Here is a 15,587-nt window from a genome sequence, read left to right on the forward strand (position 1 = left end):
GCTGCTGTAGCAGACAAGTGGTGTCATTTTAAATGGCTTCCCAGGGTTGGCACAATACATGCTGCAGCCCCTGGTAGGCCTCTGGGATACCTATGCCCTGGGTACATAGTATACCATATATTAAGGACTTATAAGGGTACCCCAGAATCCAGTCTGGAGTGTACCTAAAGTACATGCAATCAATTTAGTGAGGAAGCAGCTAGGCTGGGGCCCTGAATAGCAGGTGAAAGTCGAAAAACAGTGACACATCAGCAAAAAGTGGGGTAACCACAAGAAGCAGTTCCTACTCTCCTACATTGAGGATAATGAGGAATTTGACAGATTGTTGCCTCCTCATTATTCTGATAATGCAGAATTGTATTCACTTACGAAATGCCAGTGGGATAGGCACATTTCCTGAAGCAGAAGTGAACTCACCACTTAGGCCACCAATTGGATGAAAAGCCTTCATTTGCAGTGCTGGTTCAGAGGGAAGTTGAAATACTAGAATTGCAGTAAACCAGTTTCAAAACTAAAACAAATGTATTGAACTCAAATTATTTAACCAGGGCCAGCATCATTGGACCCATCAATGCCTTTTATTGAAGCCCTTGCGGGTGCGCTTTGTGTGCTGAACCGGATCCCCCTTTTCCCTGAGCCTAACACCAGAAGCTATGCTCCCACAACCTTGTGGCCTGCTCGTATGCAGCCTCCAACCGAAGGCCCCTTTTCTCCATTGGATAACATTGGGCCTCTGCACCTGGCCGCTCTAGTGCCTCTGAGGGTGTTCTGAGAGTGCATCCTTGACCGTGGGGGAACCCTGGTTCTAACCCCAAAATACCAACTCCCACAAATAAGTGCTTACCTGCAAACCGTTAACTTAATTTGCTTTCATATGATTGCATTGACTGATTTTCCTTGAAAATTCTTCTAAGTGTGGAGTTGGTTTGTATGAAACAATGAATAACTGCAAATGTACTAAAAGTGAATTACTTACCTTTTGTCTAAGAAATGTCTCCGTGTGCTATCTAGTCATATTACACTGATTAGCAAAAGTAACTTAAAAAGTAACGTGCACAGTAATCTGTAAAGTAACTGAAAAGTAATTTTAAACTGTTGATTTACCTGTAAGTCAACCAACTGCATTTGAACCTTCATTCAACTGTAAATCGCTGCATACGATTTTGCAAAGTGTTATTTCACTTACCTGCACCAGGCTTAGCTTTGTTCTAAAAAAAAAAACCATAACTAAATAATATTTTAGATACAAACAAATTGGTCTGAGTACAGTCTTTGAGTGTGTGACATAATTTCTTGCCTGATAATGTACAACAAATGCTTAACACTGCCCTCTGATAAAGCCTTACTGCTCGCTCACACTACCACAAATAGAGAGTAAGGTGCTATCCACTTTTACCTCTGCCTGCCTTTGGGGTTCCACTGTACTCTGTGCACAGTATACCTCATTTTGTTGTAGTATATACAGAGCGAGCTTCCTACAGCCAGCAAAAGCTTGTTGGGTATCCTGGAGGACCTTGTGACCTAATTTGCCCAAACGGTACCTGATGGTCTGGTTGCACCCAAGTATGTGCTCATTGCCTGCCTTGACACTGCAGACTGTGTTGGAAGAGCTGTTGTCACAAGTGTTCTGCTCAGAAGGCACATTATGGATCAGATCAACTGGATTTTCTGCAGACATGTAGGGTTCTATAATGGACATTGCTTTTGGCTCTAGACTCCAAGGCGAAAAGGCTGATTAGGTGCTGGAATGATTCAAGGGCAGTCACACCATAGCAAGAACTTGGGGGTAATTGACAAAAGCTACATAATTTCCACAGCAATACAAAATTTTAGAGGCTGTTGCACGGATCTAGCTTATAGGCCACATCAGCACTTTCTGTTTGTACTGCGACAACTGACCTAGTTCTTTTGGGGGGGCACAGACATGGCACCAGTAGAAACTGTTCAATCCTATAGGCGCAGCGATCCTCAAATGTTTCCTCTCCTGTTGTAGCAGCTACAAAGCCATTTAGTTTGCCCTCTCAGGCTTATGCTTGGTGGTTAGGAGACAGAATGAAGCATTCCTCCCTAGCTGGAAAGCTGTCATGTCGGACAGCTGGGTTTTGCAAATTGTGCAAAGGGCTGTGCCTAAACCTTCATCCAAAGCCAACTTTTCTCCTCCAAACAAGTTCAGTTTTTGGAAGAGCACTTTCCTATCCTGATACAGGAGGTCTATCTTCTGTCCAAGGGTCACTTCAGGACTATGAGAAGGGGGAGGTATGCTACTCGTGTTAATTCTTGTTCTAATGAAGGATAGAGGCATCTGTCTATTTTGAACATGTTCCTGCTAAATGTCTTTCTGAGGAATGCTCAGAGAGCTCACTCTGGCCCAGAACCCATCAACTCTGGATGCAGGCGACTGGATGGTGTCTTTGGACTTGCAAGACGCGTAGTCCCATGTATCCTTGCTGCATTACCTGTGGTTCAAGGTAGACTCAGGAACTCTTTCAATTTTCCGTACTCCCCTTCGGCCTTACTGCTGCCCCTCAGGTGTTCACAAAAGTGATGGCGGTGGTCATAGCCCATATATTGAGGTTGGGAGTATGCCTATTCCCATACAACTGGCTGCTGTAGGCTGGCTCGACACATCTCTGGACAATGACCGAATCCCTGACAACATTAGTTTTCACCAGCAACGTGTAAGTCTCACCTGAGCACCACTGAGAGGATTCTATACATTGGGCAGTTGACAACGGTAACAGTGAAGGCATTTTCATCCACTGCAGTGAGTACTTGATATTCAGGATATGAGCCTAATATTTTGGGATATTTTGTATATCCTCTTCCCCAACACCAGGTGCCATATGCCAGTCATAGCAGAGGACCTCAGATCCCAGTTAGCACAGCATTAAGGCTGCCTCTCTGACTCTGCAGATCTTGAAGAATATGGTGCAAGATCTGCAGTGGTGGCCAGCAGGTGCAATCTGACTTGGATAGTCCACTCTCCCTTCCCTACCCAAAGTTCACAGTGGTGACAGACACATCTCTGCTGGTTTGGGTTGTGGTATCTGGGAGAAGTATAGAGCAGAGGCCTCTGGTCTCTAGTGCTGAGCCAACTCTATATCAGGCTGGTGCTTCGGGCAATTCAGCAGGCCCTTAAAGCATTCATGCTATTTATCAAAGGGAGGCTGGTTAAGGCCCTGCAAGACAACTATCGCCTTGGGTGCTGCATAAGGCAGGGCGGGTGAGGTTCTTTATATTGTACAAGGAGGCACTATGTCTATGGTGGTGGCTGGGCCAGCAGAACATCTTATTGGTCTCCAACCACCTAGTGAGGCACCTGAATGCCAGAGCAAATTAAGTTAGCAGGTGTTGCCTAGCAGCCAATGAGAGACTACTGCATCCCCAAATGGCTTAGGGTGTCTATGATTGATAGGTTACGCCCTGGCTAAATCTGTTTCCCCACCGTTGATAACATGCAGTGACAGCAGGTCTGAACATTGCTTTTCCTCCACGGTGCTGTTTGGAAAAGAAGCATTCTAGCTAGAATGGAAGGCCGGATTACTCTACGCATTTCCACTGATCAGAACAGACCAGGCTCAAGTCAGTTCCATCTCCCTCTACTGGGTCAGGAGGGTGCGATACCCAGAGCTCTTGAGCCTGAGTATTTGTCCTCCAAGATCCACTTCAGGAGGACTACATGTCTAAGCAACAGGACAGGGTCCTGCATCCGAGTCTCCCAAACCTACACCTTCATGCAAGGAGACGGAACGTTTTTTAATTGCCAGCCAAGGTGGTTGATGTCATCCTAGGGCACATAAACACTTCCATGAAGTTTGATTCTTGGTGTGGTGCTCATAACCCTGACCTGTTATAAGCCAAACTTTCTAATGTTCTTTTTTTTCATTCGCTCTAAAAAGTCTTGGTGAGCACAACGAAAGGTTACTTGATGCCCTTTTTAGCCTTTCTGTGTTTATCTGCCCACTGTTTTTTAAAACGTTTGAGATACGTATTCACCCAATGTCGTTATCCCCCAGTGCTCCCCGCAACACCAAAAACTTTTTGGACCTAAACTTGGTCTTGATGGTTCTCATGTGCATGCCCTTTGAGTTTATGCAGAGTTGTTCGTTAAGTCTCTTATCACTAAAAACCATCTTCCTCATTGCAATTATGTCTGCACGTCCAGTGAGCGAAGTGCAGGTGCTGTCGGTGTAACTGAGCTTTATACTACCTTCTTTCAAGACAAATTGATACCAGTGCCCTTTTTACCAAAGATTTGTGTCCCTGTTCCATGTTGGCCAGTCGATCACTCTGTTAGCGGTTTTTGCCTCATTGGACCACTCAAAAGAGGAAGCGAGACTCACATTTCTTGACCCTAATTGGTTGCTGTGTTTTTACATTGACCACAAAATATTCCATGGCTTGGATGACCAGCTCTTTGTGGGATTTACTTGGCTAAAAAAGGGCAGAGTGGTGCAAAGGAACACCCTGTCAAGCTGGATAGTCATCTGCATAAAATCTGCTATGCACTTTACAAGAAACCGCTCCTTGAAGGTCTGCGGGTTAACTCACTATGACTAAGGCTGCTACAATGGCTTTGGTGTGAAGGGGTGCTTGTTCTAGGCATCTGCTAGGTTCTAAGATGGGGACAGTGCATATATTCTTTAAAAGACTACAGCCTTGAATGTCTGGTCCGGTGGGTATGTCACTCCATTCTCTTGGTTCTGCAGGATAGTTTGCTCTAACACCCCCCGACCGCCTCCCCTAATCTGGTGCCAGGGGATATTCAAAAAGTGAGGAATCTTCGGTTAAATAGAGAATGACGATTCTCAGATTAACATGACTAGAGAATCAGGATTTCATTAAAATGTGGATGCTAAAATTATGCATAACCTTTTATTGCCACTCCTGAACAGCCGTCCCTTTAAAGAACTTCACCATAACAATCCAAAACTAGCTTTACCAAAAGTAAGTAATTTGTTCTTTTTTTAAGAAACTTGGGTGTTCAATTTTTTTCCAGTTTCTAGTACAGGGCTCTGCAAGTACATTTAACTGCCTAATCAGGCTAGTTTTTGCACATTCTGTATATGAATTTCCAGGATCATTTATGAGCAAGTATAATCATTTTCAGCGGCATGCGTAAAACTCTTTTCTGAACTAGCACATGGTTTTAATAGTCACTCTTGGTGTTCGTTATCTATACATTTGTTTAAAAGAGTGAAAATACAGGCAACTGTGTAGAGGTGCAGAACTTTCCTTTTGAGTCTGTGTTTAACCACAGTGAAGTGGAGCGTTATTCAGTTTTTTTCCCCCATCTTTTAAAGTCCATGTTCAAGTTTCCATCTAGTTCATCATGCTACCCGTCTTAATTTATAGTTTCCTGCTGTCATACTGTGTGCTGCTAGGATGTACTATACAGATGAGAGTTCATAAATGCCCAGTTTGTGGATGTCGAATGTGCAGTCTAATGTCTGTGGTTAAAAATCATGAAGGATGGAAGAGAAATTCTATTTACTGGAATAGGATCCATGGCTACAGTCACTCTTGTTCGGTGAGAGACAAAATGAGCAAAAAATGTTTATGTCCAAGAGCTCTATGCATTTTCTTCCAGCATACTAATGACCTGATTGCTCAGATGCTCAGATGCACAGGTGCAATGGTGCAATCTGAGTCTTCTGCTCAGAAGTCAAAGAACTGTTCCCCTCTCTAGAATTGTTTAGCGTGTAGCATTTCTGTCTGGTCTCAAGATTTCTGCAGTTAAAGAAATCTAATTCAGATTTTTACAGGAAGAAACACTCCTTCCTTTAGTAACCTCAGATACGTAAATTATCTTCTAATATTGAGATAATGTTGCTATACTTCTATCTCTGTGCCCTCTGAGGGCAATAGCTTTGGTTTTCTTGTTCTGATTTCTTGAATTTGATTATCACATCCCCACTCGCTATGATTTGTATGTCAGTTCATTCTTCCTAGAAGCAAGGATTTAATAGAAAAAAATAACAGAAAAGTCTATGGAATGCATTTATACCACTATTATAAGCAATATGACTGACAGGTGGTGGAGGGTTAAACAACTCAAGATTTTACATAGTCTATAACTGTTAGACCTGTCAGCCTGGAGTGGGGTGGCGGGGAGTGGAAGAGATCTTCCCCAGAAATGTTTTGCCTAGTTACTTCCAATTTTTGTTGAAATTCGTTTTTATGGGCTTTACCACTGCTAACGTGCTCCCCCAAACATGGTTTGATTAGCATATACTTAATTAGCATATTTATTTTGCTTATAAGTCCCTTGTAGAGTGGTATACCATATACCCAGGGCCTGTAAATTAAATGCTACCAGTGGGCCTGCAGCACGTATTGTGCCGCCCACTTATGTAGCGCTCTAAAGCATGTCCCAGACCTACCATTGCAGTATGAATGCAGTGTCGCACTGCTATGTCGATTTGGCATTTAAGCCCCCTTGCCAAACCTTAAACACCCCTTTTATTACATGTCACCCCTAAGGATGGCCCTAGGGAGTCCATAGAGCATGGTGTTGTGTACCTACCCCTCCTATAGGGTAACATGGGGGATTCCTTATTACATTTAATACGCTGTAATTCCTAATTGGGAGCAGGTAGACAATTCAGGTTTGGTACCTATGAAATTGTAATGATAAATAAATGGCAAGTCTGATTTTTCACTTCAATTTTGAAAAGGCCTCTTTTAGAAAGTTGTCATTGTCCTGCCTTTAGCCCTTTGTGCCCGCAGCCTGTCTTAGGACACATGACTGGATGTAGCTGGCAGTTAAAATTTGTGAATTCCTCTCATACAGTCACAATAGAGGGGTTAGGTGTGCCTCAGTGGACCTACTCGCAGAATGGGGGGGGGGGGCAGAGCTGAGCATAGCCCCACTTACACCTGAATAACCTGTGCACTGCCTTCACATAAAGGGCATAACAACCCTGTATTGATACTGCAGCCAGCTTGGAGCTTGGACAAAGGAGTCAGGAAATTCCATGGACTTTAAAAAACCTTTCCAGAAGCTTCTCCCACGTTCGAGAAGGGCACCAAAGTATAAAAATTGCACCTTCAGACCCACTCTTCAGTCCACTGCTGGATCTGCAGAAGGACTTTCAGAGGACTGCCTGCTTCTGTAAACTGATGTGCACTCTACCAGACTACTGCTGTACTTGGAAGGACTGCTTTGCTGCCTGTAGCCTACCTTGAACCCTCAGAGGCCAGCCCCGTTGTTGAGCCCTGCATCTTACGCTGCACCCAGGACTACCAGAAGTGACTCCAAGGGCCAGTTTGCTGGTCTACAAAATGATATGGGAGTAGCACTCTGAGCAACAATTTTCTTAGAATTGATTTATACAATCCTAACAAAATACTAGAATTGCACAAAAATAATTCTAGCATAAGAGTCCTGATTAGTCGAATCAATTCAACTTGCATAAAGATCCAACCTGTTAGACAAAATACCACAAGAAAATGCTTGGCACAATACTTGGAAGGCACATAAGTGAAACCAGTACAAGAATCATGATTTATAAATACAATCCAAGTTTTGTAGAGATCCAGTATGTTGGTCAAGATACCACAGACAAATGTAAGGATATGTTTAAAAATTTGTTCTTTATTTTCAGTATTTCTTGAAAGAACACACTTTTAAATATACTCCTACATCAAAAGTGGCTGTTGCTTGACCATGGCTCACTCCCCAGTCAAACAACAACCAATTTCTCACACTCACCGTAGGTTTAAACTGTGGGTCTGGTCGAGTCAGCGACCTTTATTTGATGTGCTCACTCACTAAGCTGATGTTTTGCATACGATATGAGGGTGCTGCATGCAGTTTCATGTTGAATTGATGGTGATTTCAGAAGTGCATTGGGAACAGTTTGAGCCCTGAGTTTAATTGTAGCAAAAAGAGATTTTGGCAGAAACTGAGTTACCCCATTGACTCCTAATGTTAATATGTGGTGCATGGTGCACGAACAAGGTATCTATGAGGATTCTTCTGACTGCAAACACAGCAGATTACATGATTTTTCTGCGTCTCTTGATCTGTTATGCTAATTTCTTTTTTAAAAGGCTTTCACAAAGGATGTTTTACTTCACAAGGTGTGTATTTAGCCCACCATAACAGTGTTGTTGTTTTCCAGGTCCATAATATTGTGGTTATCCACTTTCTGGGGGTCACACCTGATAGATTCCCATTGCCCCGTATGTAGACTGCTCCTTTTGCACACAAAAGGAAAATGGACATGTATTTCCCACCTCTCTTTATGAGTTGTACATAAAGAGAAGTGCTTGGAATCTACAGACCTGTTGGAGAATCTTACAGCGAACATAGCATGAACCCTCCCTCAACTCTGGAATCCGTTCCCACACTTTGCTTTTTTATATTTATTCTCATCTGTTGCTCTTATGAAAGGGTATATGGCCAAGTAAGAATTATCATCATAATATTGAGCACATCCCCTTAAAAATTACTACGGTAAATAAAATATATATTCCAAACATTGTTAATCATGCTCCCTAATCAAATGGTTTAAAATTCCTTACTTTCCTTGTAGCATTATAATATTATTTAATTTAATTTGTTGCAGAGTCATTTAATATCATTGCATACCTGCAGACCAGAAGGGCATAATATCAGTGTTCCACAGAGCACATAACACCCAGTAACCAGTTTGTCTCTCTGTCCCTTCATTAATGAGGGTCAGATTTATACCTTTTTATCTCTCACCTATAGACCACTTTAGTTGGTGAAAGTCCTATTGTTTACAATACTGTTGTTTAGAGTGGGCCTTGGGTCAGCCTATTGCTTATCATTATTAGGTTGTCTTGTCAATCTCAATTGCTTGCTTCTTGTTCAATTACTTTCCTTCCTTTTCACGTCTATGTGCCTCCCCTGGATTGTTGCTTATATGCCATCTTTTTGATTGGATGACTTGTATCCTTCCACATCTTACATTCAGGGAACTAATTTTCTTTTGCTTTCTGCAGTCGGCATGTGTGTTCTTGCTGCAGTCTGCATGTGTGTTCTTGCTCTTTCCCCTTTAGATCCCGCCTCCGCTTCTTTCGTGTTGCTCTACATCCCCATCTTGTCTATAGCATCACTCTCATCTCGCTGTCCTGCACAGCTTATTTTAAACCTCCTCCTGCCCCCACCTTCTCCCTGATTACTGCCACTTTTTCTGCAACATTGATTTGAAGTCTTACAAGGGGCTTTGACCCATAGCTGCAGACACAACTAATATTTGGTTCACTGTAGCAGGAGCAACGTAGAAGAAAAACAGTTGTGACAATTTTGCACATACATATTCTCATTAATTTTATGGCCTGCGTTTCAGGGTTGTTGCCCTCATGCAAAGTGAGCACACTCAGTGCCTCATTGAAGGCATAAACACTGACCATGCTTGCGAGCATTAATCCTTGTGATGCATATTAATAATTGTCAACCACATAAAGATTCAGCAAAAGCAGACACGTTGTGAAGGAATATTCTGGTCAACTTTAATCGAATAAGAAGAGTTTCTGGCATTTAAGTTCAGGCTAAAACCTGCATAATAGTAAAAGTATGTTGTCAATAGTTCGAGTGCCTTGCAAAAGACACTGAACTTGAAGAAACTTAAGCGCCCTGAAGAATTAAGCAGGTGGAAACTTGATTTCTGTTCTTATTACAATGGATTTAAAATCAGACAGACTACTGTAAAAACATCAAATTAATGCTGTTATGCGGCAAAAGAGACTTTGCTGCAGTGTACCTGCACAGTATATAGGCCCTAAAAAGTATCTGTAACTTAAAAAATTATTATTTAAAAAAAAACATGCAGTTACATGGTATAGAAGGTATACCACTTTAATCTGCCAGAACAAAAAGGTAACGATCACCACAATATCCTTCCCCAACACTTAAGACTGAGCCTTGCTCAAAACTTTGTCTGTACTCAGTGAGAAACCGATTTTAAAACCGTGCAAGACCATGGACAAGTGGGTCAAAACAATGAGACCAGCTTCCCTCTAGCGAATCTTCAAATTTCAGGCATAAGTCCTGCCTGCTTACAAAATAAATTGTGCTTGTAGATAGGTTGATGCAGATGCAAAGTGCATAGTTAAGCTTTCCTGTAATCTTTTTTATTTTGGAATGGAAATACTTTAAGGGACCATATCTCACAGATCGTTATACTCACTTGAGAAACTGAAAAGTCAACTTCTTTTCAAAACTATTGCCAATGAGTCCTTTGAAAACGAATTAGACTGTGCAATGTAGACTGGATGAACCATTGAAAAAAAGGTATCCTGTTGATTATCTGACCAAACTTTATAATACGTGATACACTTCTGGGTATTGTATTGCCTATTATCTCAACCTTCTGAAAGGATCACATCCCTCCTCTGCTCGATTATTCCTGAAAAAGCACCTATCACAAGACAGTAACACCCATGCACAGTTTGTCGGTGATTGGTGTAATGTACATATTTACCTTTCAACTAACACACAGTCGACTACAATAGGATGACACAAGTGAGCTCTCAATAAAACATTGGATTTCTGCTGCATTATCTTTAGAGGAACTGCCTTCTTGAGACTAGGGACCTTGTACAGACCTGCCACACCAGCACATACCCCTACACTGACCTTCCAAATGCTGCTAGATACCTTGTGCATCCCGCCTTTGCTTGTAATGTTACTTGCGTTAGATATTCGAACCTGCTAGCATTACCATCCCTATTAATTGCACTGCACGAACTCCTCGCTCGTTAACATTTTATTTTTTAATGTCATAAATAAAACATTTAACTTTAAAAAAGCTTTTAATTCAATTTTTTTGCAAAGTAGCCATTAGACCACATCTCTTACATGAGCTGTTGCATACCTCTACTTGATAGATTGTGCAAGCTGATTATCCCTTGGTCCTCATTGCCTCGCTGATTTTCTTTGCTTCCCTTTAGGTACAATCATGATGAGCGGCTGTGGGATCCTGACCAATGGAAAGGGAACGCGCCGCGAGTACTGTGAGTTCAGCCTGGACGAGCTGCAGGTGAGATTGTGTCTCCTGCAGGAGCAAATAGCAATGCCGTGCGCAGTCCACAGTGTCTTTTCACTCGGTCTTACACTTGTAGATTTCTCTACTAACTAAGATTACAGCCTTCTCATATAACCTCTTAAGGCCAAAGACAACAGCATTCTACTAGCCACATCACAGTACTCCAGAACACCACACCAGTCACACCCCCACCCACCCAACCTGCTCAGTCTTGCTGAGTGCAGCACCCTGTATTCAATGCCTTGCACATACCACTCCCTTTTCCCTACTTTACCACCTTCAACTTCATTACTCACTGTATTCTGACATTGTCCAAGGGTCACTGTTGTCTTCCTATTCTTGCTGGAGTTGGTTTGGGTTATTTCTGTGCGGACTCCTTTAAGTGCCTTCTCTTTCTGTCTGCAGGAGGGTGATCATATCGGCCTGACCCGGAAGTCGAATGGTGCTCTGCACTTTTACATCAATGGCATTGACCAAGGTCTGTGTTTCCTCTTTTCAGTCCTAATCTTAGACCTTGCCTGCTGCCAGGACGGTGGAGCTAAAACCATAGCCTATATGAAGGAAGCCTGGGCAGATGGGGCAAATAACAGGAAAACCAGAGGTTTCCATTATTGCATCTGAACAGAGCAATAGCGCAGTCTTTGTAGCATCAGTGTGCCATCGTAACTATGCACCATTTTGGATGGGGATATTAAATAATTTGTTTATTCCTGTTGTCTGGAGTCCTGAGCAGTGACATTGGTGCCAACGTTATCCGTTTCTGAATGGATGCAGTATTCCAAGATTGGCAGCAGTTTACATTCGCAATCTTGGTTTTAGGAATGTCATTCGAAAATGGCCTAAATCAAACTATGTGCAAAATGAATTGCCAATTTTATGGTGTGCAGTGACCTTTAAAACAGGTGACTACAATTAAATGGAGTGTACAGACACATCCTGGCATTAAGCACTGAGTTTTACTCCATTTCATCATACCATTTCTTTTAAAACAACATCAGATTTTCAGTGTTTTGTTTAGTAAAAGAAGTACCAATATCCCACCCCCGTAAACTTAAAGATAATAAATATTTGGTCTGACTATCTAAATTCCTTGGAAGCTTTGTCAGACATCCAGCCCAATATTATGGCAGTAGTTGAAGATGCAGATATGCAAATACTTCAGTAATTAAAAACAAAGGCCCATTTAAACAGCAGTGCTGTCGGCCTTCATTTCTCTTCTGTCAGTGTTGCTATTCAGCAAATACTTCAGTAGTTAAAAACAAAGGCCCATTTAAACAGCACTGCTGCCGCCCCCCATTTCCCTTCTTTCAGTGTTGCTATTCCTCACTGTCCTTGCTTTTCCCTACCGGCATGTTCTGTGAATCCCAATTTCTCATTGGAGGTCCTTCCTCTCTTTCAGGTGTGGCAGCCACCCAGACACCATTAGTAGTCTACGGTGTGGTGGATCTTTATGGGATGGCAGTGAAGGTGACCATTGTACATAATCACAACCACTCCGACCGGCTACGAAGAAACAATGCCATCATGCGTGCCCTTTCTCCCGATGTTGGGCGTCGCTCCATTGAAACCTCCGAACCAGAGCAGGAGCGACTCCTCTTCCACTCCAATTGCGGTCAGAAGGCAGCCATTATCAATGAGGGCCGGACAGCCCTACGGCCGCAGTAAGTACCTCACACATTTATTGAGCCAGTGTGGTATAATAGATTAAATCCAGTGTGTGATATTTTATCCCTCTCTTAGGAGTATCTTACTGGTAATCTTAGCTCCAAATTCGGACCTAATTCTATTGTGAGATGAATGCTGATAAACTAGCACATGAGGCTGCTGTTCATAGCAGAGCTAGAGAGACAACTCAGTGTTTCGTTGAACCCCTGAATGTTGATTTCTTATAACCTGATAGCCAGGATTTCACTCCCATGGTTAGCCTGTTGTTAAGACAAAATCTCTGGTTGCAGACTACTTCCATTGCAGAGGACACCAATTGAAAAGACTCCTGAGAGTAGTATTAATGTGGATTGGTTGTCTGTAAATGAGTTTCATTCTTTGTCTTCACAGTGCCACAGATGACTTCAACCATGGTGTTGTGCTCAGCAACCGGCCCTTGCGCAACAATGAGGTCTTCCAGGTGCGCATTGACAAGATGGTGGACAAGTGGGCGGGATCGATTGAGATAGGCGTTACCACTCACAATCCCACCTATCTGCAACTACCGTCCACAATGACCAACCTACGCTCTGGTAAGGTACTGTTTGCTGTGGTTCACACTGATGGTGTGATACAAATCTTTCCAGTGCTATGTGCTTGGCTTTTGCTCTTAAGCTTGGATATTTGAGATCCTGTGGCGTGGAGTTTTGTAAAATAGCAGCTTGTGTAGAGGTGCCCACTCTTTGGGAAGAAGCAGTAGCTGCATGTCCTAAAGGAAGGGCCATTTCTCAATGCAAAACTGCTGGAAGTTTGAAGGAGAGGTTCTTTCTCTAGGTTCATCTTCAGAGATCTTTATGAGCTTGGTTCTTCAGATTATAAATTATGTCGCAGCTCTAGAGAGGTACTTTTTCATCCAAGGCTTATGATGGGATTTGCACTTACACTCTAATATATAGATAAATGAGGATGGGTATTCAGCGTTGTTCATAGTATTTTCCTATGTTTTCTATAGTCCACCAATATGTTGACCTATGTGTTACCGTTCAGTGCGCCTTGTCAGATTTGTGGGCATTGTTTCTCTTTAGTCCCAGGTTTAACATATCTCAGTCAAATTCCATCCATGATGGTGCCCAGGCTACATCTCTGCAACGCCATGGGGCTTTTAAAGTGTAATCCGTGCCCCATAACATTTGCCCAGAGAATCGTAGAAATGAATGACTTCCAATTTGCTTAATCCCCTTTTACCGTCATGTGCTCTTGGTATTGCAGGCACGTGGATGATGACCGGCAATGGAGTGATGCATAATGGGACAACCATCCTGGACGAGTACGGTCATAACCTTGACCGATTAAAGGTCAGTCCCAGCCCCACCTTCCACCCCCAGGTCATCACCAAGTCTCCTGGTCTCAGCCTTGCTGTGTCTCACCTTGCCTGTACTGACATGCTTCTTACGTGATCCACAACTTTCCCTAAAGCTACCATCTCCTTTCTGATTTCTTGGCGTCTGCAAAGTGCCTACCTTTCTCTGATGTGTGTCCATACTCTGGATCTTCTTCTAGTGTAGCTGCACTCCTGCACCCCTGTTTTCCATCTACCCTGCTTTATGCTTTTTTTTGTCCTTTTGGTTTCCTTCACCCTGATTGAATCTGTATATATGTGTTCTGTCTGCATCGGCAGGCAAATTCCTAATTCTTCAGCTAACATACTCCCTTCCCAGCCATTTCTTGATGCTTCCTTCAGTTTCCAAGATGTGCCCTTTCCCCATGCCCTTGATGTGTGCATCCAACTTGTTTCTGCCTGTGTGTCTGTCTGCCTCTTCAGAATCACCCTCTCTATTCATCCAGACATGTCCACCATGCATTTGCCAGGTCTCTTGATCCTGGTCTCCTTGTCAGGATGCTTTGCTACCAGGCCTAGATGACCCTCTGCCCATACTCCTTTCTGTCTTAGCAGGCTGGAGACACAGTTGGAGTGGTGCGTAAGGAGGATGGCACGTTGCACTTCTTTGTGAATGGCGTGGCACAGGGAGCCGCTGCATGGAATGTGCCTCCTAACGTCTATGCTGTGGTGGATCTCTACGGGCAGGCTGCACAGGCAACAATTGTGGATGACTCTGGTAGGTGGAAGAATGCTGTTAGTGTTACAGAAATTCATGAACTCTCGAATTCAGCAGTAAACAGTGACTAAACTAGGATCTTAGAAAAGTAAACAATTTTCAATTTTACAATTTCAAATATCTTTATTTGAATATAGAATATCCATTAAAGCACAATAAAAAGAGTAAAAACAATCCATACGTAGGAGCATAACAAGGCAAGAAGGCACAATTCATTTATAACAGTGACTAAAACGGACCATAGTTTACGAGATGTATCATATATTCAGAATGGATAGAGTACGATTAACAACATTACAATGATGTACAATTCTGGCAACCTTCATTGGTCACACATGGTTCTGCATGACTGTACAGCTGACTTCAGGAATGAACCAACGCGAAAGATTAGTTCATCATCCTCCAATTTAAACACTTCCAAATAGGCTACCTTGAAGTCGAAAATAGCGTGTTTTTTAAAAAGATGTATCAAATAGCCTTTTGTGAATTTAGAATAAAAACTACAGGAGAATAAAAAATGCAACATTGTTTGATTACAATGTACGTTGCATGGGCAGGGCAGAGCATCGAGCTCAAAGGGAATCAGTAAATATTTCATGGTGCCTGCCCGTAGGCGAAATAGCAGCCCTCTTTCCCAGTGTCCTATAGGTTTTAAGAGGTATCTGGTAAGCGAGTGAGAGCATTCCTCTAAGGGCATGTACTTTGCAATTGAGGTTGTCTTTATTTCTCTCTGATACCTTTCATCACTATACTTTTTATACAGTGCCTCTTGTATCACCTTTTTATTGATTGACTCGGATTGAGTTGG

At 42.6% G+C, this 15,587-nt stretch overlaps 1 protein-coding gene across 2 annotated transcripts in view; it reads left to right on the forward strand.

Moving 5' to 3' along the window:
* NEURL4 (neuralized E3 ubiquitin protein ligase 4) overlaps window positions 1-15,587 on the forward strand; it is a 277,509-nt gene that overhangs the window by 66,106 nt on the left and 195,816 nt on the right. Inside the window, exons 6-11 of one of the 2 annotated variants that reach the window (XM_085638608.1) lie at window positions 10,924-11,012; window positions 11,424-11,496; window positions 12,418-12,679; window positions 13,074-13,255; window positions 13,932-14,017; window positions 14,614-14,779. In XM_085638608.1, coding sequence (XP_085494734.1) covers window positions 10,924-11,012; window positions 11,424-11,496; window positions 12,418-12,679; window positions 13,074-13,255; window positions 13,932-14,017; window positions 14,614-14,779 — 858 coding nt within the window. The remainder of the gene's footprint in view (window positions 1-10,923; window positions 11,013-11,423; window positions 11,497-12,417; window positions 12,680-13,073; window positions 13,256-13,931; window positions 14,018-14,613; window positions 14,780-15,587) is intronic. The other variant, XM_085638609.1, reaches the window with a different exon arrangement.

The sequence above is a fragment of the Triturus cristatus genome, chromosome 12 (assembly GCF_964204655.1).
Source record: "Triturus cristatus chromosome 12, aTriCri1.1, whole genome shotgun sequence".
NCBI classification, from domain to species: Eukaryota; Metazoa; Chordata; class Amphibia; order Caudata; family Salamandridae; genus Triturus; species Triturus cristatus.